This window comes from Eublepharis macularius, chromosome 15 (genome assembly GCF_028583425.1).
Source record: "Eublepharis macularius isolate TG4126 chromosome 15, MPM_Emac_v1.0, whole genome shotgun sequence".
Taxonomy (NCBI): Eukaryota; Metazoa; Chordata; class Lepidosauria; order Squamata; family Eublepharidae; genus Eublepharis; species Eublepharis macularius.
The window spans coordinates 13,154,922-13,178,282 of NC_072804.1; the positions used below are offsets into that span (position 1 = coordinate 13,154,922).

The following is a 23,361-nucleotide window of genomic DNA, read 5'->3' on the forward strand; positions in this document are numbered from 1 at the left end:
CAGCGTGGGTGGCCTCCCAGCCTCCCGCGCTGCCTTTTGCCTTTCCCCAGGACAAGGGGTGGCTGGCTTGCCCGTGCGCCCCTTGTCCCGGGGAAAGATGAATGGCGCAGGTGGCCTCCCAGCCTCCCGTGCTGCCTTTTGCCTTTCCCCAGGACAAGGGTCGGCTGGCTTGCCCGCATGCCTCTTGTCCTGGGGAAAGACGAACGGCGCAGGCAGCCTCCCAGCCACCCGCACTGCCTTTTGCCTTTCCCCAGGACAAGGGACAGCTGGCTTGCCCGCATGCCTCTTGTCCTGGGGAATGACAAACGGCGCGGGCGGCCTCCCAGCCTCCCACGCTGCCTTTTGCCTTTCCTTTGTGCCCATGGCTTCAGAACACCCCCTTCCCCCTCCCTCCCCTGGGTTGCTGCTCCGTGGTTGGAAGGAAGCCTGCTAATCAAGGAAAGCTGGGCTTCCATTCGTGTTTCGAGGGCGACAGAAGGAGGGCAAACACAGCTCATTCCCCTGGCTCCGTTGCCCCGGGAATAAATTACTAGCCCCAGAGTGTCTGCAATTCCTAACAGAAACCGATACATCCGATCAAGTCCCGAACAAGCAAACCCCCGACTGCTGGATCGGTTGCCGTGGACGGAACCGATTAGCTGAGTCACAATGGCGCAAATGCCAAAATCGGGGGGGGGGGGGTTAATCGTAATTCAGATCATGCCCATGTCTAATCGTGGGCGCATGCAAGGATTTTCCCTCCCCCATGTTAACCATACAACTACCCTGTGAGGTAAGTGAGGCAGAGGGACAGCAGCTGGCCCAAGATTGAAGCGCAAGCCTTATAACAGAGAGAGGATTTGAACTGGGTCTTCCAGCTCCTAGTCCAACTCTACATCCCATACATCTTTACTGGGTAATATCTGACACTATTAGTGAGTGGAACCAAACAGGCTCTTGTGCCAAATATCCTGTGAGTAGAGAAAATTGTGCCTTTGCGCTTTCCCGTGCATGGCTAGATCGCTTCTCTGCCTTTGAGCGCATGTGTGTGCTCACATGTACATACATTCACTTTTGGAACAACAGTGCTACTCCAGAATCATACCACCCCCCTACCCCCCAACTATTATGCTAACCTGTTTGAATATTCCTTTCTTGTTTTCATGGTATGGAAGGCAAAACAATAGATGGGTCATTTTCTACCTAAGTGGTGTAGGAAACCATAAAGGCTGTTCAGCATGTGCAAAGTCCTAACATGCACAGAGCTGGATCACTCATTTGGGAGGTGCACATTTAAAATTTCAGTTTTTCAACACCAGCCACAGCCTGTTAGGCTGACAAAGAATGCTTAAGGCCAAGTTTGGAAAAACCATCAAGCAAAACTGGTTCTATAATTGAGGAGCAGCTGAGTTTCTTGGTCAAGTTAGCTTAGGAAGGGACCTTGGGAACTGCATTTTATATACACGAATGCTGTAGTAAATCATTTGACATTTAGGGCAGATTGGTGGGGCAAATTAAAAGGCTGTTCATACCTTGATTCTTACAATGGCTAATGGAACATACTAGGGAATTTCAGAAGAAAATCAGCCTGTGTTTTATAGATTACAGCAAAGCTTTTGACTGTATAGATCATGAAAAGCTATGGATGGTGTTAAAAGAAATGGGGATGCCACAATATCTGATTGTTTTGATGCGCTACCTAGTCTGGACAAGAGGCTACTGTCAGGACAGAACATGGGGAAACAGAATGGTTTCCAATTGGCTAAGGTGTCAGACAAGGATGCAGATTATCTCCCTACCTGTTCAACCTCTAGGCAGAGTATATCATAAGGAAAGCTGGATTAGATCTAGAAGAAGGTGGAGTGAAAATCGGTGGGAGGAACATTAACAATTTGAGATATGCAGATGACACCACATTACTAGCAGAAAATAATGAAGACTTGAAACGACTACTGATGAAGGTTAAAGGGGAAAGCGCCAAAGTAGGATTACAACTGAACATCAAGAAGACAAAAGTAATGACTACTGAGGAATTACACAATTTTAAAGTTGACAATGAGGAAATTGAAACTGTTCAAGATTACCTATTCCTTGGCCCAACCATCAACCCAAAGGGAGACTGCAATGAAGAAATCAGAAGAAGATTGAGACTTGGAAGAGCAGCTGTGAGGGAGCTAGAGTAGATCCTTAAAGATAAATATCTCTCTCTGGGGACCAAGATCAAGATAATCCAAACCATGTTATTCCCCATTACTATGTATGGATGTAAAAGCTGGGCAATGAAGAAAACTGGCAGGAAGAAAATTAATTCGTTTGAAATGTGGTGCTCAAGGAGTACAAGTCTTAAAGTAGAATTTTTAAAATTTGGTAATTTAGCCAAAGTGACACTGAGCCAATATGACATCTAGAACGGCTAAAGATTATTCACCTTGGAAAGACCGAGCCAAAGTTCGGTATTAAATAGTACAATCCTAAGAAGAGTCGTGCCCTTCTCAGTCTATTGTAATCAATGGTCTTAGAAGGGTTTAACTGCACTGAGTTTAAAGAAAGAGATTTTAAGAATAAATTAATTCTCCCGTGAAATTTAAATGTGCTTAACTTAAGCACAATAAGGCCTTATATGTTAGCTTATATGTATTTATTATTTAATTATTTATTTATGATATATTTCCCCTGCCTTTCTGCCCTCATAGGGTCACTCAGGCAGCTAACAAATTAAAATCTCATTTTAAGAAACATTAAAATCTGTAAACAAATACATCATTAAAACAATTTAAATCCAGGGCCTAAAATGAATATAAAAATATCCACACTTCCATAAAAAATAATAAGCGAGGAAGCTGGAAGAAGGTGTACAAAGGAGGTCGCAGACCCAGAACTGGGGGAAAGGAGATGAAAAGAGGGTCAGGAATGAGAGAAGTAGCTACTGGAGGTCCAGAAGACTTGCCACCTGCTCCTTATTTCTAGGCTTGATGTAGAGACTAGCGTCTTTGTGGGGCAAGGGCTTTCCCCTAGGCAGCATGATTTTTCTGCCTCTGCCCTTCCCTGGCAGCCTGCAATGCTCACCCAAATCCTGTTCCAGGGGTGGGGGAGGCCCCCCATCTCCCACAAAGAGGATTTCGGGGTCATTTGGTTTCCTGTGGAGGGGGAGAGGTAAGAATCTCATGCTCTGCAGATGGAAATCCTTGCACCTGTAGAAATGCTAGTCTGGATCCAAGCCCTTGTTTATTTATTTTAGAAATCCTCATGGAGAGACAGTATTGGGAGAACCAACTGCGAAAATGTCATACACTTATTGGTTGCTGTCTAATAATGTACAAGGCATGGGGAGGGGGGATCCCACTAACTTTTGTGCTGGTGAAAAACGGTGGAAGGGAGTTTGACTATGCTGGGAATCATGGGGCCTCCAAGGATGAAAACCAGGTGAGAAGAGGAGTAATGGACAAGTGTTACTTGTATGACCCCCTTTTTTGTCCTTAGCTAGATTTTCCCTTTAACCCTTTTCTTACACCTCTGGCTAGATTGCTGCCACCAGGAATTATATTCCAAAATGATTTATATTTCCCCTTTATATAACGCGTCCAAGCATCAGGCTCCTTCATGGGTCTATGTGGCCCTGAGGATAGAAATGGGATATAGGAATAACAAATAACTCTGAGATTTAAAATAAACAAAAATAAACTTTTATTTTATCTCACTGTGACACTGAGAGATCTCTGTCTTTTGGTGCTACACCTCTGAAGATGCCAGTCACAGCTGCTGGCGAAACGTCAGGATGCCAAGACCACGGCAATACAGCCCGGAAAACCCACAACAACCAACTTTTATTTTGTTAAGAAGCATATTGGTTTCATACTGTTAATTAAGCTTGATGGTTTCAAAAATAGTTCCGTTGTTAAATTTTCTCTTCATAGGCTCAATCACACAGATATATACACTTTTTCTGGCTCACACACAGTTTGCCTGCTTCAGATAGAATTAAAGTTCTCTTACAGACACACAAACTTCAGGCTTCCACACAGGTTGCCTAAATGAACTAGAATCAATATTTCTTTCAGACCCTCGTCAGGCTGCACACAGCTTGCCTCTCCTGCCCTGACTAAATCATTTTTCTCCACTCTCAGTCTAAAATGCCTTCACTCTGCCCACACTCTCAGTCATCAACCAATCATTTCACTCACTCATCCCTCTCTTTCACCCCCACTCTTCATCTGTACCACACCAAGCATTTAAAGACACACACACACACACACACACACTTAAAATCATTACAACAAGGAACAAGCAACACTGAGGGGGGAAAGTAGAGATGGGCACGATCCGCATTATGATCAGAAAAAACCCACGATAATGGTGATCGTGCGATTGTGAACCGGCGGATCGTGATCGTCCATGGCGAACGATCCAGCGATCGGGAGGGGCCTGGATCAGGGCGATTGGGCTCGGATCAGGGATCCAGACACTCAGGCGGCAGCAATCTATTCCCCTGGCAACAGAGCCAGGGGAATGCCTGAGCTCTGTTTTCCCTCCTTCTGTCACCCTGGAAACCCAAATGGAAGCCCAGCTTTCCTTGATCAGCAGGGCTTCCTTCCAACCACGGAGCAGCAAAGCAGTCACAAGCTGGGAGAAGACACCCAGGGGAGGGAGGGGGAAGGGAGTGTTCTGTAGCCATGGGCATTCCAATTTCATCCCTGTAAACCCTGATAGGCAGCTCTGACGGCCAAACACAGACCTCCTGTGTTGCTGAATGGGACCCATGTCATGGGCTCCCAGGCTGGGTTTCACTTTCTGCGAGCAGTGGAGTGGGACAGAGCTCTTGCTTGCTACTTGCTAGCCCTTGGAGAGACTGAGAGAGACTGAGAGAGACGGCCGCTGCCACAACCCACCTTCCCACATAGCTGGGAATACCAGCGTGCCCCGCTTTGGCATCCACGATCCACAATCCACAATCCACGGTTCGGGAACTGGAGATGATCGGTGTGGATCGTTAATTCAGGATCGTCGCCAGCACCGATCCACAATCAGCTGGATCGTTAATTTTTTTTTGGATCGTGCCCATCTCTAGGGGAAAGTCCTTGAGGCAGAAACTTGCATTACTCTGTAAGAGCCATGCTCACTGTTGATGTTATAGAAATAGAAAATAATAATTTGGCATTGTGACTATTGTGCAGAAACACGATCTATTAAAAAGAATTATATACGCCAGTAGGTGACAGAGAACCGTATCCCATTCATGCATCATAAAGCATGTGAATAACTGGAATGAAAAGCACATATTAGCTCCAAAGGAGTTAGCCATGTTAGTCTGTAGTAGCAAAATACCAACTTTATTGTAGCATAAGCTTTCAAGACAGAGACAAAGAGAGCTGTGGCTCTCGAAAGCTTATGCTACAATAAAGTCGGTTAGTCTTAAAGGTGCTACTGGACTCTTCACATATTAGCTGAGATTTTAAAAGTATCCCTAGGGCAGTGATACTCATTCAGTGGCTCAGAAGCTACACATGGTTTTTCAACATGCCACCCGTGGCTCTTGTGAGCACCAACCTGCATGGCAACCCACCCCATGATTCAGAAAAGTGGGCGGCTCCTTTAGAAACTGGGATAATTTCTTCATTACTATGGGTCCAAGATAAACTTTATGCCAGTCACTGCACAGAAAAATTTAAAAGTTGGTTAGAGCAGGAAGATCAAACAGTTGAAGAGCAAGCTGGTTTTAGGGAAGATAGAGCCACTATACTTACTTATGTTCTGTCTCAGTTACTTATAGATAACTGTCTGATTCTACAACATTTAATTGAAAAACACTTAACAAAAAGTCCAACCTTACTTCATAGATTTGAAGGCGGCTTTCGATTCTGTCTCTAGGACCAAATTGTGGGGAAAATGAGAGAAGACTTCAGTAGATCATAGGCTCTTATACCTAATCCATGCATTATATAATAATACCATCCTTAAAGTTAGATATAATAAAAATTAATACCACAAACAGTGAAATCCTAAGCAGAGTTACTCCAGTCTAATCTCATTGACATCAGTGGGCTTAGAATGGAGTAACTCTACTTAATATTTCACTGTAAGGGAGTTAAACAAGGCCGTATTTCGCCGCCGCCCCCCTTTTTTGTTTTCTACACCAATGACATGGTTAATAATTTAAGTGACCCAGATTTCTACCCCCCTAAATGATCGGATCGTGAAATCTCAGTGCCACTATATGCAGATGATACAGTAATCTTATCAAGGACTCCAACAGGATTGAAAAGGGCATTGAAGATGCTGTCTCAGTTCTGCAGCAGAGATCATTTGGCAATAACCTATCAAAAAACCAAAATCATGGCATTTGGGAAGAGACCCAAAATTCGGGTGTGGAATAGAAATGCCCACAGGATAGAACAGGTGGCCAGTTTTAAGTACTTAGGGGTGGTACTACAAGCCTCTGGTTTGAGGAAGGCACACTGTGATTTCGTAGCTGATGCTAGACAAAAATCTGCCCATAATACAACTACATTTCTTTGCAATAAGGATGGTCAATATATTCCAGTGGACCTCAAACTATTTCAGGCTAAAACATTAACAATAATAACATCATAATAACATTCAATGTATATACCACCCTTCAGGACAACTTAACACCCACTCAGACTAGTTTACCAATTATGTTATAATTATCCCCACAACAATCACCCTGTGAGGTAGGTGGGGATGAGAGAGCTCTGAGAGAGCTGTGACTGACCCAAGGTCACCTAGCTGGCTTCAAGCAGAAGAGTGGGAAATCAAAGCCGGTTCTCCAGATTACAGTTCCGCCACTCTTAATAACTACACCAAACTGGCTCCCAAACATTGGCATGGCTATTATATGGTACAGTGCTAGGGCCACCCCCTTCTTTGGAATGGGTGAGAAACTAAACAGGTGCAAAGTTTTTGAGAGCTGCTCTTCAATTGTGTTTCAAATGTGAACTTATGGCTGGAATCTGACATGGTAAAAGTGGGCGCCGGGGTGTGCCTTGCCTTGTTTACTCTCTGGTTAAAGTTGAATTTAAGACCTCGGGCCTTAACTCCTTTGATCGTTGAGGATAGTTATGAGTCTGCATGGCTAAAAACAGTAAAAATTAAGTTACAGACTGAGCTTCCTCTGATTCAGAGTCGGAGCTGGGGCACGAAAAGGCAAAACTAGCCCTGAAACAAAGGATGCTGGATACAGAGCGGCAGATAGATTGAGAACGGTCGCCAAATTTATCTGTGGGCAGCCCTAGATATGTAGTCTCTCCAGCCGCTTATCTATCTCGGCTGGAGGTACCCAGTCATAGGAGGGCATTCTCACTTGCAAGACATCAAGCCCTCCCCTCTGCAGTTCTAGAGGGGCAATACAAAAAGTTCAGATGGAAGGTAAGTTGTGTCCTTATGGTATAGGGGAAAATGCAACTATAGGACATGTTCTATTTCATTGCCCCTCTTATCAAGAAATTAGCATTGAGTTTGCTTCCTCTATCATCAATAGGCACCCTGGCCACTCAGAATTTGAGTATGCCTGTTAATAGATGAAAACCCAAAGGTGACAGCGTTCACCGCAAAGTTCTTTGCAGCAGCTTACAAAATCTGTCAGTTAAGGAAGATATAAAGATATGTGACTGAATGCTGACATATTTTATTTTTGTGTAATATTTTAGTAATGTTGAAGCTGATAATTTTTACCTTTGATGTCTTGAGAATAAGAAAGCTGTTACATTTTATGCTGGTTTAGGACAGTTTTAATAGATAGATGGATAGATGGATGGATGGATGGATGGATGGATGGATGGATGGATGGATGGATGGATGGATGGATGGATGGATGGATGGATGGATGGATGGATGGATGGATGGATGGATGGATGGATGGATGGATGGATAGATGGATAGATGGATAGATAGATAGATAGATAGATAGATAGATAGATAGATAGATAGATAGATAGATAGATAGATAGATAGATAGATAGATAGATAGATAGATAGATAGATAACTATGGGTCCAAGACAAAATGTATTTATATTATTTATAGTCTGCCTTTCTCACCTAGACTTATACCGTGTAAGCCATTATGATCAATGGCTGATTCAGTAAACAATACAATAGTGTATAGATGGCAGATATTTGAAAACAAGCGTTACAGAACATAAGTAATTTGGCATGACATATTAAACCATGTGGATATTACTATCCACTACACCAGTTTGGTGTAGCGGTTAAGAGCGTGGGACTCTAATCTGGAGAACTGGGTTTGGTTCCCCCCTCCTCTGCTTGAAGCCAGCTGGGTGACTTTGAGTCAGTCACAGCTCTCTCAGAGCTCTCTCAGCCCCACCCACCTCACAGGGTGATTGTTGTGGGGATAATGATAACATACTTCGTAAACCACCCTGAGTGGGCATTAAGTTGTCCTGAAGGGCAGTATATAAATCAAATGTTGTTGTTGTTGTTGTTGTTGTTACTAGATAAGATCATACAGCAACAGACTGTACACAGCTGTAAACTTCGTAATCCCTATCCCTTTACCAAAAGCATCTCTGAACCATTTCCTTACAGCATACAATAACAGCAGCAACAACGCGAATAATAATACTATACTGGGTGGTTGTATAATATGGTTGTATAATATTAAAATGATGAATCTCATGTATACTGCCCTGAATTCCTTAAAGGAAAATGTATTTATTTAAAAATTTAATATCCTGCTTTCCCCCAAAACAGGCTCAAGGCATAACAGGGTAGTCAACATCAAAACTAAAATTAGATAATTATTTATTTATATGGGAAGGCATTGACTTGCCCAGAATCACTGAAAATTTTTCAAGCTGAGTAAACATTTGTATCCAGATCTTCCCAGTCCAAACCCAACACACCCTGCAATTAAACCTTGTGTCTTTGAGTCAGCTCCCCCCACAGATTTTGCTTCAGTGAACAGCATCTTTCCCTTGAAAACTGGTGATGTCCAGCAGTCAGGGGCTCGTGCCTGGATAATGGGGGCTGACATCAAAGCTCTTTCTCTGCCATAAACACATTATGTGGGCTTGAGCAAGTCACTCTCAGCCACATACGCAAAATGCAAATAATTGTGACATTGTGTTATGTGCCATCAAGTTGCCTCCGACCTATGGCGACTCTATGAATGAAAGACCTCCAAGATGTCCTGTCATTAACAGACTTGCTCAGATCCTGCAAACTGGAGGATGTGGCTTCCTTTATTGAGTCAACCCATCTCATTTTAGGTCTTCCTCTTGTCCTTCAGCCTTCCACTTTTCCTAGCATTATTGACTTTTCTAGAGAATCTTGCCTTCTCATTTAATTATCCCAGTCATCTTACAAAGAGTTTACAATGGGCCTATCCCTCACACATACCGAACATTTTATCCTTACCAAAGTCCTGTGAGGTAAGTTCACCAAAAACATGAGAAGCAACTCAAAGCCACCGGGTCAGCTTCATGACTGAACAAGGATTTCACTGTGGGGTACGCAGGTTGGGTCCAGCATCCTTACCTTGCATAACATGAAGAATGTGACGGTTCTCCTCAATTCCCAAGCATGCAGTACCCGGTTCAGATTATGACTGAAGTCTGTGTGGAGAAAGGGCGTCAGCCTCCCCTCATTATTCTGACGGAGGGGAGGCAATATTCAGCCTCTTGCGGAATCCATCATTGTACAAAGGGTTTCCCCGATGGGCAAATTAGTGCATGCTTGGGGCCACTGTGGGTCAGAAGAATGGCACATATGAGAGGGAGGAGCTGAAGCCTCTTCTTTATGCGCATCAGAGGCATGATCCAAATCAGGCACTGCACACAGGGGAATTGAGCAGAACCTGCAAGTCACATGGGACTACCCCAGAACCAAACTGTGTACTCCATAATGTGTGAAGATAGCGTCAACCCAATCTACCTACTGCACTGTCTTGAAATAAAACAACATAACACTTTGTGAATGAAGTGCTAAATATACGGCAATAACAAGAATGTTCAAGTTCCCAAAACACAGCAAGCGAAAAAGCGAGGGGGGGCGTTCTGAATAAACGATAAAGATTTGGTAGCTTGGAGGGTACAATATAGAGAAGATTGTACAAGTCAATATCTTTCAATAAATAGCTGTAAGTCTAGGCACCTTTACATCCCATGAGAACCAAATCTCACAACTGTAATAACAGTGTTAGGGACTCTCCTTTGGAAACAGGTCCTTCATTACAAAGCAGTTGTTCGCAGTCTTTGGCGCATGGCTTTTTCATCCAGGCACTCCTAGTGATGTGGCAGGTGCATGGATACTGAACATGACAGAACAAGCAATAATTTTAAATAAGGGCTCGTGCCAATTTATGTTTGCTGGGACAAGTTTTTCTTGCTCCAGTGACACCACTAGGAATACCTGTTAGGTAAGCAGCATTTAAATGCAATGTGTGACATCCTTCATCTCTGATGCAAAACGGGAAATACTCAAAAGGGAAATATCGATCGTGAGATATGCTGATCTTGACATCTCTGGTTGGATTACTGAAGAAAAACTATGCCACGCTTCAAAGCCGACCAATTCACACTGGGCCTCTGACCCTTTGGGGTTATACAAACAGCACCCTAAATAAAACTCTCTGTGCACTCAACTACAGGAATGAATCCCAAGGAAGAAAACTAATTCCAAAAAATACACCAATCTAATAGGAAAGCTATTCTGGCTACAGTCAAATTCAGTGAAAAGTGTTAGATCAATGCAACCTCTTTTTCTCAATCCATCAATGCAAACTGACTACAGAAAATGACTTTTTTCAACAATAGTATGAAAATGCAATGAGAGGTATATTCCGGCTAAACCACTATCTTAGTGAACCAAAATATCATTGGTTTAAATTATTTTTTCTTATAAATTATATAAAGCCCAACATTTAGCCATTGCTTTCAGTTGATACTTCCATTTGTGAATATTTTGCTTTGCTGTGTTCTGTTTTATATTGTTCTGTGTTTGCAACACATTTATTATAAAATTGTTTCAATGTAAGGCTTGGTGAATAAGTACTTAAAAAGTGGTATTAATTTTTTTTAAAAAAACAAGTCAGTAAAATAAAACTAAGAGAACTTTCACCCTACTTTTAGAATGTTTCATCTTTAGGAACCAGACACCTGTTTGTCGGTGCCCTCTGGGGTTTCCAGTATAGCTATGCCCAATTTAAAAGATTTTTTTTAAAGTTCAAAAACATAGAGATTCACCAACTGTTGTTTCAGGCAGGAAATCAGAAGAGAAGATGACAAATATACAGGGAAGGCAATGGAAAGCTGGAGATCAGATTTCCTTTTACTCACCCGCCGCTTCCTTCCCAGACAAAGAAGGATTCAAGCAGGTACCCAGCTGGGAGCCACAATATATAGAGAGCGAGAGAGGGAGAGAGAGCACAGGTATTGAGCAAAGTCTGCTGTCATCATCATCTCCTCCTCTCCCAGGCTCACATTCCAATTTCGCTCCGTCAAGGTCCAGCCTACCTGCAGTTTAGTAATCCCAAGGAGTTTTTGCAGGAAGAACGGTCTGAAGGGCTGGCAATGCTTTTCAAAGAGAAACACGCTAAAGGCCCTGAACATCTGTAAACTGAAAAAGTACCCCATCATCAGCAACAGGCTTCTAATCAGCTTGGGCTGGTGTGTTATACCCCCGTTGCTGACTGGCCAGGCAATTTTGTTATTCTTTCTCTGAAGTTTTTTTTTTCCCCATCCCTAAACTGATTTCAAACATTCCAAGGGAAAAAGTGTCTTAGTTCCACTACCTGTTGATCTTCCTAGAAAAAGATTGGAGTAGGGGGCAGATTACAAACTGACTCTAGATACCAAAACTGGTTCAGAATCCTTCTCATAACCAAAGGGTGATTTGGTTGGGCTGTGTGTGTGTCTGTGTGTTCCTTTCAGTCCAGTGCCTTTCTTTTTTAAAAAATCAAACACTAAGATGCATCCTTGGTAACAGTACTCTGAAAAACAAGAAGCAATAGGACACCAAAGAATCACAGGTGAGAAAGGTCACACAACACCATTTCATATTTGAAAATCAGTCAGATTTGCAAATATCTGTTATTGAGTCCAGAGACATGAGCTTCCGAGGGAGCTTCTTTCAGAGTCCGGCTATTCTGACGTACAGGAGGACATGCCAAGTCAATATCAGAGCACAGCCATCTATTGAATGCCATCTTTGTTCACGTGCAACTCATGCACCCTAACTGAATGAACAGGCACACCTTTCGACCGGTCAGTTGTGCGGAGGGAGGCCATGCCTAAGGAAGTCTCTTCCTTTCCATGCACTGTAAACGGATTTTTATTTACTTTGTTGTAGCCTATCAATGGGTGTTCACAATATCTGTGAAAATGGTGTTAACATTTGCACACTCAACAAGGTAATTAAGTTTATTTATTTACTTCTGTGTTCCTCTTGCCCTAGCCCAAGTTGTAAGCAATTCACATGGAATTGTTAACAGCACGGAGAATCTTAACAGGAGGACATTCCAACAGCTCTCCAGCGTTCCGTTGGGTCCTAGAGACTCCGTCCCTTTGGGACTCTGGGGGATTTATCAGCTTGTTTGGTGTATTGGATTATAAGTGACTTGAAATATATGTTTGTGAATAATAGTATAAGATAAATCCAGTATTTTTGCACTAAGTGTTGCATTTGGAATATTGTGAATGTATTTAGCACTGTGTTTATTTCCCTTGGGTTTGTTCCATGGGAATTGCTTGCATTATTTGGGGAAAGTCTCTTTACATTTACACTAGCCCAAGTTGTGGCTTATCTTTATCACCATTTTATCCTCATAACAATTCTGTGAGGTCAACGGGGGTGGGGGGAGATACTGGCCACCTCAGTGAACTTGCGAGCTGAGCAAGCATTTGGAGCTGAGGTTCCCACCTCCAGGAAGTAGCACAGGAATCTGAACATGATGGTAATTTGAGGGAATTTCATACTTTCTCCATGCAGTGGGGTTATTATGGTTTGAAATGAGGTAATGGACAGTGGTCATAATTGGTCAGTGGCTGTAATGTCATTCACAATGGTTATACAACCTTGAAAGGTAATTCAGTTTTAATATCTCCGTACAGTACTCAGGAGTTGGAGATGTTAACTTGCCTAATAGTGCAGTCCTACGCAAAGTTACTTCAGTCTAAGCCCACTGAAAGCCCTGTATTGCACTATCAGACACAAATCCTATCCCAAACCTGACTCAGGTCTGTACAATAGGAATAACTGCCAGGAAAGTGTTTTTAGGATTGCACAGTAAATGTGTGAATTATTGGGTGAGGCAGGGTTGTTACAGGGGGTGGAAGCACGCTGTGGAAGCACGCCCAAGCACACTGTTGTTATTCCCCCCCCCCAAAAAAAATTAGATATGTAATTTTCAGATATAGCAATTGGTTCCTCTTATCCTCTTTTCTTCTTTCAAAAAAGGAATTCTCTTGGATTTCTTATTCATTTTATCTTTGAGATTTTTTAACCATGTGATAATGTAGATGTCCTTACCTGTGGAGTTCTGCCTGCTGTTGTGCCACTGTAATACGATACAGAGGGTAAAAAGTAGTCTGGTATAATTCAATTTATATACCGCCCTTCAGGACAACTTAATGCCCACTCAGAGGGGTTTACAAAGTATGTCATTATTATCCCTACAACAATAAATACTCTGTGAGGTGGGTGGGGCTGATAGAGCTCTGGAAGGCAGCACAAGCTATACATAGTAGTAGAGATCACAGTCCCCAAACCTTTGCCCAAACCTCTAGCCCAAGGTCACCCAGCTGACTTCAAGCAAAGGAGTGGGGAATCAAACCCAGTTCTCCAGATTAGTTCAGCTTGTATTTAATCATTTCTTTAATGGTTCTCACCTTGTTCTTAATTTTTCAACAATATTTGTAGTATATAAATAAATATATTACTTCTTAAGCACTTGCATCCAGAAAATAAGGAATAAATATTTTCTGCTGCTCAAAATTTATGAATCAATGAGCTTCTAAGGAAAGAAAAAGGATATTACTTCCTAGGGATCTAAACTGAATCTTGCTTTTCATGAAGGAGGAATTGATTCAAAACTGACTCAAATTCCTAAAAAGAGGAATCAAAACAGATTGCTGGATTTAAGGGAGAAATTTGGCAAAGAGTAATTAAAAGAATTCCACTTAACAACCCTAGGAAGAGGTGAGATTTGAACCAGGGACTTTATGGTTCACAGCACATACTCTTACAGGGCAATCCTAAACAGAATTATAGCCTTCTAAGCCAACTAACTTCAATGTAGTTAGAAGTGTGACGCTCTGCTTAGGACTGAGAACTGATGGCAGTTCCCAAAAGAAAGATAGAAAGAAAGAAAGAAAGAAAGAAAGAAAGAAAGAAAGAAAGAAAGAAAGAAAGAAAGAAAGAAAGAAAGAAAGAAAGAAAGACTATGATTGTCATTAGATCCTATGATTCCCTTCTACCATAACAGGACTTCCTTCAACAAGAAAAGACTTTCCATCAGAAGAAGCATTTCTTCATCATAAAATGTTATTATTTATTGGGAAGAGTCTCTCTGTTGAAGGAATACTTAATCAAAGGATCCAATTGTGGAAGCCGTAGGATCCAACTCAAGATGGCTTAAAAATTAATGAATAATAGGCCCATTAATGGCTATTAGTGAATCTCCATGTTCAGAGAGAGTGTACATGTTCAGCATAACTTAAGTATTAACATGGTATGATAAACGATGCAAAAATTACAGAGTAGGATCCTATTTACAGGAGCAGGCAGCACAAGCTATACATAGTAGATCTCACAGTCCCTAAACCTTTACCCAAGTAGCTTTCTAAACCATTCTGTACAGTACAACCCTATTACCTGTGCAGAAAAGACCTCTCGAATAATTCCTTTTTGTATAGTTTGTGGAAAGCCAGGAGCCTTCCTGACCTCATCACAGAGGCCATCCCATAATGTGGGGTCAGCGACAGAGAAGGGCAGTTGTTGATTTTGCACATTCTAAGGTTGGCACCTGCAGAAGACCCTGCTCAAATCAGCAAAACTGTTGGGCTGGAGCAGAGGGGAAGAGGCAGTCCTGCAGGTACAGATGTTAAAGGTACAGGGTTCCAGTCCTTTGTTCTATCCAGTCCTTTGTTTAATCTATCCAGTTCCTCCATTTTTCTGTCTGGTCGAGGAGGCAGTGATGGACAGTCTCTGTTGCTAGGTAACGTGGATTCTGTACCAGGATCTTTGTTGCATGTGAATGGAAAGAGGAGCAACAGTAAAGACCAGGAAGGCGTTCAGGACAGGGGCAGCCCCTTTGGGGGCAGGAAGGGCTGTGAAAATATCGTCTTTATAACTCCTGTGATTTGATGGTTAAATAGCCTCCACCTAGGGCCTCTGTACAAGCCACTTACACAGAAATAGAATTCTTCTCTTTTCGAGCACCCCATCCACCCAGGACACAAAATACTTCAGCCATTTGTTTGGGGAAATCAATCACAAAACAATGTCTTATTCATCAAGTGCCAAGTATGTGAAGCTCTGGGGACACGTTTTTGAGCATCCTCCTGTAAACACACGTACACCAGTAAGCATGTATGCCAGTCCAGCAGCAGCATGGATCATGAAACTAAACTGGTCTATTCAGATAACCAGCAGCTTCCGTTTGGAGGAACAGGACTAAGATCCCTTGTAGGACACACAAAGTTCACCACTGGGCATCAGTTTAACTTGCACTTCCTTTCCACTGATAAGATGGACGTTACCTCTCTGCTGCTGTGGCCTCCAGCCAAGTCTCGTCGACCTCAATCCCTCCAAACCTCAGTGGGCTGCCTTCATCACCCCTCATCTTGCGAAGGCTCCAAGATTGAGAAGGACCTTCAATATTTAAAGCAGGGGAAACTGTTGTACTCCGGGTGATGGAGTCAAGGGTCAGATCAAGGTCTAGGGTTTCCTTTCTCAAAGCATCGCACTTTAACACCTTAGTAAAAACAGAACAACTGTCATGTATTATAACAGAGAGAATTAGGACTTGCACTGTTTCCCTCCCAAACCAAAGGCTCAGAGGCCCAAGATGAGTAATGGCCATTTACGGTTAGGGATCCCAGGTGCCTGCCAGTGGTGGGTAAACTTGCAGCCCCGTGCAAAGTGCGGGAGCCCTCCGGCAGCCAGCGTGATGCCATTACTTCCAGACGTGACATCATCACGCTGAGCCAAAGCTACAGTAAGTGCCAGCCCCACTCCTCCCATCGGGAGCCTATGGGGACCTGGACACCCTGCTCAAGGTCCTTGGGAAGTGCACCTTTTCAGCTAATGTCTGGGGTTAGCCTATATTCTGGAAGCGCTATTGCCTTGCACAATCTAGTAGCGCAGCACAGTTCCTGAGTCCCAGGCCACCCATCTGAAGAGAAGATCTCAGGGCCAGCTTCTTCCCTAGGAAATTATTTGATTTTAGCCAACTCAGGCTACAAGAGCCCATATCAGAAGGAATCAGTTGTATTCCAGAGAGGGAGCCAAGATCCTCTCCAGAAAGTTACTTCAGTGAAGAGAGGGGAGAAGGGAGCCTTCGCCAGAAGAAATCAGCCCAACCATCTGGAAGGGATAGCTCAGCTACAGGATACTAAGAGTCTCTCGATAGGATTCTTACATGAGGATGCTCAAGTGAAGGGAGATGCAATGTTAGCTGGGAGGTGTAGTTTAGAAGATGAAGGCTCTGTCAATTTCCCCTCCCCGGGAGAGTAGTTTGAAAAGACAGAGCCGTATCACTCCTGTTCTGTCTTTTGAAACTACACGTCCCAGCTAACATTGCATCTCCCTTCACTTGAGCGTCCTCGTGTAAGCAGTATTGTAGAGAGAGAGAGAGACTCTGAGTGGAAATCAATTGAACTTGATTTCGTTGTAGCTCCTACCTGCTGCAGCTTCCACTAAAGCCTTTTTAGCAATGTAACAGTTGCTTGGCTTCCTAGGTTCCCTCTTAGGGCGAAGCTACAAGTGACGAATGGCACTTGAACTGCAAGTGTATTCCTCCCAGTTCACTTGCTCTCCACTCAATCCACTTGCCGTTCAAGTGTCATTCGTCACTTGTAGCTTGGCCCTTAGTTCAAAATACTCTGCTACCCACTGGGTTACAGTGAAAAAAGAAGCACCATATGCCCCTCCCAGCATGCAAATTAAGCAGCTGCTTTGCTCCACCTTATATTCCCAACGCTGCTCTACACGGTCTTCAAATAAAATCCAGATTGGGGGATTTCTCTGCCCCCGTCTCTCAGTCCCTCACCACCAGTCCCTCAGTTCTTGCCCCTTCTCCCCCGTCCCCTAGAAACTATATTAACCGCTTTCAGCTCCTGCAGCCATAGATGGCCAGGCAATCAGTGTGGTTTACTCCAGGACTGTACTTAAAAAGTGATTTTGAACATAGGGTTGCCAACCTCCAGGCAGTGCTTGGCGTTGTCCAAGAATGTCCAGTTATGAAGATTTTGGAGATGGGGCCTGAAGAGGATGGGGTTTGGGGGAGGGTGGGAGCTCAGCAGGGACATCATGCCGTGGAGTCCGTCCTTCAAAGCTGAAATTTATTCAAGGGCAACTGATCTCTGCCATCAGGAGATCAGTGGTAATTCTAGGAGAACTCCAGGCCCTGTCTGGAGGTTGGCAACTCTAGAGGCCACTAGCTACTGTACCTTCATTTCCAACAACCCACTGACATGTTGTGTTATGTGAACAGGCCAGTATACACCTACCAGACTCGGGTTGCCAGGTCCCCCGTTACCCTCCTGACAGGAGGGGGAGGGCCGGGCACTTACCATTATGATCTTCATGCACGCATGCAAAGTTCACATGCGCGCTCGTCTGGGCATAATGAAGTCACTTCTGAAAGTGATGTCATTGCACCCGGCAGCAGGCATGTCCCCGCCCTTCACAGGGTCAGTTTGGGCCCCTGGGAAGCACAGGAGCACGCCTGCTGCTGGACGCGATGATGTCACTTCTGGAAGTGATGTCATTATGGCCAGTGGGAGCATACCCACTGCACACTGGCCTGGGAGGTTTTTTACGCTGGGCCTTTTCTCCCCGCCAGCCAGGTGGTTTGTTCTCCAGGCCTTTCCCCCCTGCTGGCCAGGTGAGTGGCAGTGGGGGTAGAGGCTGGGAGCAGTGGATCACTGGGGGACCTGGCAGCCCTATAGCGCACCTGGGTCACCCCTTCCTGCCTGATGCCACAGCCTCCCGGCCCAGATGGAACCCCTTCGCTGACGAGCACGAGGAGCAGCAAAGGAAGGAAGCACTCAGTAAGGCCAGGGAGGAGATGCGGGGGGGCCACTCCCAGCTAAAGGGGCTGCACCTATTCTGAAGCCACTGGGGGGGGCACGCCACAAACACGTTTTCCTTTAGGTGGCAGTAGGGCTGCCAACTCCAGGTCGGGAATTCTTAGAGATTTGGGGGTGGAGACTGGAGAGGGTGGGTTTGGGGGAAGGGAGGGGGCTCACTGAGGCTGATCAACCAGAAAAAAGACAGCAATATAACTAAAAATTATTGCTGTTCAATATTCATTAAAAACAAATGGTCTTTAATTGTAGCAGCTATATATTTACACACATCTAATGTTACATTCAAACCCTGGTCTGCTAACAAAGTCACTAAAAGGGGGATCAGGCTTCTAATTCAGATGAGGATCCTGAATTTACCTTTTCAAATCTGAGTAAATTACAGTGGGAAATGACCTTAATTCATATGCAGAAAAAATCAGCAACCAGCCGCCTGGAGGATTTCCAGGAACTTCCAGTCTGGACACCCCATCAGACTTCCATGCTGAGGAGCAACTCTTTAAGAACCTCAGCCTCAGATTCCAAGACACAGGCCGAGGCCCCTCCCACGACCCCTCTTCCTCCAAGCATGAACAACAGCAGATTGTTCCACCGAGGTCAAGACAAGAAAAGGGGTGCCTTTCATTCACAGCGTAAACAGTCACACAGGTGGCTTTGACAGAGTACTTATGAGTGCCTCAGCCACACATCTTAAGTTCTGATTTAAAGATAGCACTGGTGAAGTGCCTCATTGGAACTGGGCTGCTATCCATGCAATGCAGCTAGCAGCTATACGGGTTTAGTGAGTGTAGCTGCTTTGCAAGGGAAGCAGCCTATTTTGAACAGGACGCGCATATACCAAGTCACACGAGCAAGTTCTTCTGTCTTGCCAGCATCAGGTATCCGATACAGGCAAAAGAATCTTGATCCACCCTGAGCCACAGAGGCTCTGGCAGAATCCCACCTCAGGCTCCTCATCTGGCGACTTTCATAGTGTGCAAGTAAACGAATGTATTTACTTCACTTATACTCCACTTTTCTCCCCAATGAGGACCCAAAGTGGCTTACAATGCACTCCCCATTTTATTTTATGCTCAAAACAACCCTGTGAGGTAGATTAGGCTGAATGTTTAACTGGGCCAAGATCACCCAGCAAACTTCCATGGCAGAGAGGGGATTCAAACTTGGGTCTCCCAGAGCCTACTCTAACACTAAGCGCTATACCACACTGAGAGTTTCTCTACACGAGACCTCTTACATGAGGACGCTCAAGTGTAGGGAGACACAATGTTAGCCAAGAAGTGTAGTTTAAAAAAACAAAGCTGAAGGCTCTGCCAATTTCACCTCTCTACTGGAGAGTAGTTTAAAAAGACAGAGCTGGCAGAGATCGCTCCTCAGAGGGTTGTTCATTTCATCTTCACCTCCCAGAAGGCACTGCCAATTTCATCTCTGCTCAGTGGGGTATAATGTCACAGGGTTCAGCCTCCAACATAGCCATTTTTTCCAGAGGAACTGATTTCTATAGTCTGGGGATCAGCTGGAGTTCCAGGAAATCTCCAGGCCCCAACCAGATCCTGGTGATCCTCTGTTCTCTATAGCCCAAATACCACAAGTGGATGCAGAACTTTATAGCACACCTAAATAAGAAGCAGGGCCGTGGGCCTGGGGGCAGCATTGTGAAAGACAACCACACGCATCAGTGCCTGCTTTGGCGAAGTACACACACTGGCAAGGGGGAGAACAAGGGGGACAAAATCCCTATACAGGATCTGAGGGAATTGGCAAAAAGTAATTTTCTTCATACGATATCTCGGTTGGGTCTGGATAGTGTGAACGGGAGACTCAGAGAGCATTTTTGTCTTTGGCTGTCCCTGGTTTTGCACATTGAGGTGTGTGTGTGTGCTGCATATGCAATGGACAGCACACTACAGTGGCCCAATCTCATATTTAAAAATATTGGCTGGAGTGATTTACAGTTAGTGGGAATGTACAGTTAATGGGATTTGGAACTGTAATCACTGCAAACGATCAAGGTCTTTTCCAGCTACTAGCACCTCTGGAATCAAATCCCGTCCTTCATGAGTAAATACCAAGATTACATTTTTGAAGCTTTTAAATATTAACACATAGTACAAAATTTCCAGTGTCTACTCTTTCCATCATTGTTATAGAACAATGGCTTTCAAAATGAATTCATAGGGTAAATGACATAAATAAATAAAATAAAATCCAGAAAATCTCTCTTATCACAAAGACTTGGGGGAAAAAAACTAAGGACCTTGAACTCTGTCCCTCTTCCAGGCTGGTGTCACTTATCTCTATAAGTATAAAAGTCTGGGACAAGGTCCTATCCATTCACCACAAGTGGATCTTTCACACTCTTAACTCTTCTATATCAGGCAAGTTTCAAAAACAAAACAATTCCGGGCAGTCATGCCTTCTTAACGAACAAGGTTTACTATTAGAACAATCTGAAAGGACTTCTTTCTTTCAGCATTTGCACCCTGCACTTAAACAGGGTAAATTAAATACTGTAAAATCATACTTAAATGCCTATCAGCTTAGCTGACAAATTCACTTACTAAAATATGTGGAAAAAAAACTTTCCAATGACCTTTGGCAGGTAGTGAACAACTGGAACTTGACCCCAAGGGCATAAGTGCCGGTTATCTCCAATGCAGAATTGACGCTCTTCCCATGCAGCCTTCCTCATCCACTGCCGCCAACGACATACACCAGAGGTCCTCAACATTTTTGAGCCTGCAGATGTTTTTGGAGTTCTCATCCAGAGGCTGGCATACAACAAGGTGGTGTTCCAGCAGGTGGCAGAGCCAATCACAAAAAGGCAGGGGTTGTGTTTATACATCACTCTAATAGTAAATCTTCGACATTTCAGGTAGAAGCCCCGCTGAACAGGATGCCCTTTTAGATGAACATATTGTTTCAAAATATTTTGTTGCATAACTTCAGCTTATCTTCGGTTGTGCAGTCAGGATCTTTGTGCTGTAATGGCACGTGTTGCTAGGGTTACCAACCCCCTGGTGTGGGTGAGGGATCTCTGCTCCCAGCCTCCCGCCACTTCTCACCTGGCCAGTTGGGGGAGAGAGGCACTGGAATGGGGCTAGAAACTCTGGAGCTCCTGTACACACCAGAACACTCCCGCATTGTGCAGGGAATGACATAATTCCTGGCACAATGTGGAACCGCCCAGAGCCCCTGGGATGGGCGGTATATAAATTGAATAAATAAATAAATAAATAAACCGACCGGTCATGCATGACGGGGGCCAATTCAGTAAAAATCAGCCCTCAGTGTGACCCATTGCTTCCACATTGGGCCAGGAACATCATATGCAATGCGACATGCAAATGTTCTGGAGCATGCATGTGCAAGGTAAAACCCTACCAATGTGCCCCCCAACAACCCCCCTATTCCCCGCTTTCAGCCCCTGGGGACCTGGCAACCCGACCTGTTGTCAAAGCCACAATTTTAAAAATCTGCAAAACTAATCAAATCTCCAGTGCCCTAATGAGCAAAGCTCCATCAGGCTCCACCCACTTTCTAAAAACATCTGGAGGATGCCGGCCAGTAAAAGTGTCAGCAGGTGCCGTGAGTCCTGCAGGCGCCACATTGGGGACCCCTGCCGTATGCAAAGAAGGCAGCATCAAGCCGCCCAGCTCTCCTTCTGCCAGCTCCAGCAAACCCCACCCCTTTCCCCCTCACCTCTATCAGGCCTGGGTGCCAGAATGGTGGGGTCCAGAAAGTAATTTGGTAAACAATATGAGAATATACAAATTGTGTCTCTATCTCCATCTCCACCTCTGTCTCCATCTCTAACATCATAAATCTCATTCTCAAGAGGTCCCAATGTGAAGATAATTAAATCCATGGATTGGGCCCATTTGGACACAAATTTGCCCCCCACCCCCACCAGTAGAGTTGCCAGTTCCCCTGGAGCCCAAAGAAGGGACTGGGAGGGGGTGTGCACCTCGGGAGTAATTACCTTTCATGCGCACTTTGCACAAATGCTGCAGAGCACTTCCTTGTCACGCTGGGAATGACGTCATTCCTGGAGCAACAAGAAAGTGAAGGCCCCCATGCAGGGCTGATTTGATAACCCCCCCCCTTAACCTAGTGTTGGGGCTGATTTTTATTAAACCATCCCCGTGCCTTGTAGAGCTCCTGGACCCATTCCCCATGCCTTTCCCCCCACTGGCCAGGTGAAGGGGGGCAAAAGCAAGGGATTCTCTGCCCCCCACTGGGGGAATGGGATCCCTAATCCCAGTTTTGCAGAAAGATCTGAAATTGAACTAAAGTGATAGTTTACCAAAAAAAGTCAAAACAATTCCCTTGCTAGTCTCTACTTCTATATCTAAGTCTCAGTGTGGCCTCATTTGCAGACATTTGGAGTATTTATGGTCCCTAGAAATGCCAGGTCCCCCACCCCTCCCAGCAAAGAGAGCAGGGGGGCCCAGAACTTACCTTTGGGTGTTCCCAGGTGCTCCTCGCATGCGCGCTCTTGTGCCTATGTGATGACCGGAAGTGACGTCACCGTGCAGGTGGAGGGTTGCACACATGCTTTTCAGCAAGTCAACTGGGGTCCCAAACCGGCCTGATTTGGCCCTTTTGGAGCCAAAATCGGCCTGCTGAGAAGCACAGGAGCACTCTTGGGGTGGCGCAATGACATCACTCCTGGAGGTGATGTCGTCACACCACCATGGGAACATGCCCAGGGCAGTGTTCCCTCACCTTTCCTCCCTCACCAGCCACTTGAGTAGAGGTGGGGGGCAGAGGGTGAGAGCGGGGGATCTCCTGCCCCCCGGGGGGGGGCGGAATGGCATCCCTAACAGTTCCCCCTCTCCACATTTTTAGCCATCTGACCCCACATAATTATCACTGGACTGCTAGATGCCTCAACCACCACGGTTTCACTGGTGGTTCTATATATATCTTGTGAACATTTTTTTAACCGCAGAACAATCCCAACATTAGAGTTGCCAACCTCCAGGTGGAGCCAACCCTGAAGTATATCTGATCTCCAGACTACAGAGATCAGTTGCTACTGAGAACATGGCACCTTTAGAGGATGAGCTCACACTCTGTTGTGTTCCCTGCCCCCTC

The 23,361-nt window shown here is 44.6% G+C and overlaps 1 protein-coding gene across 2 annotated transcripts in view; it reads right to left on the reverse strand.

Annotated features, from left to right (window-relative positions):
• SLC34A2 (solute carrier family 34 member 2) overlaps window positions 1-11,327 on the reverse strand; it is a 42,387-nt gene extending 31,060 nt beyond the window's left edge. Inside the window, exon 1 of one of the 2 annotated variants that reach the window (XM_055000012.1) lies at window positions 11,290-11,327. Coding sequence is in view for 1 of the 2 variants with exons in the window: in XM_055000011.1 (XP_054855986.1) it covers window positions 9,491-9,502 (12 nt within the window). In the remaining variant the exon portion in view is untranslated. Of the gene's footprint in view, window positions 1-9,490; window positions 9,516-11,289 lie in introns of those variants that run through there. The other variant, XM_055000011.1, reaches the window with a different exon arrangement.
• Window positions 11,328-23,361: the final 12,034 nt, after the last annotated feature.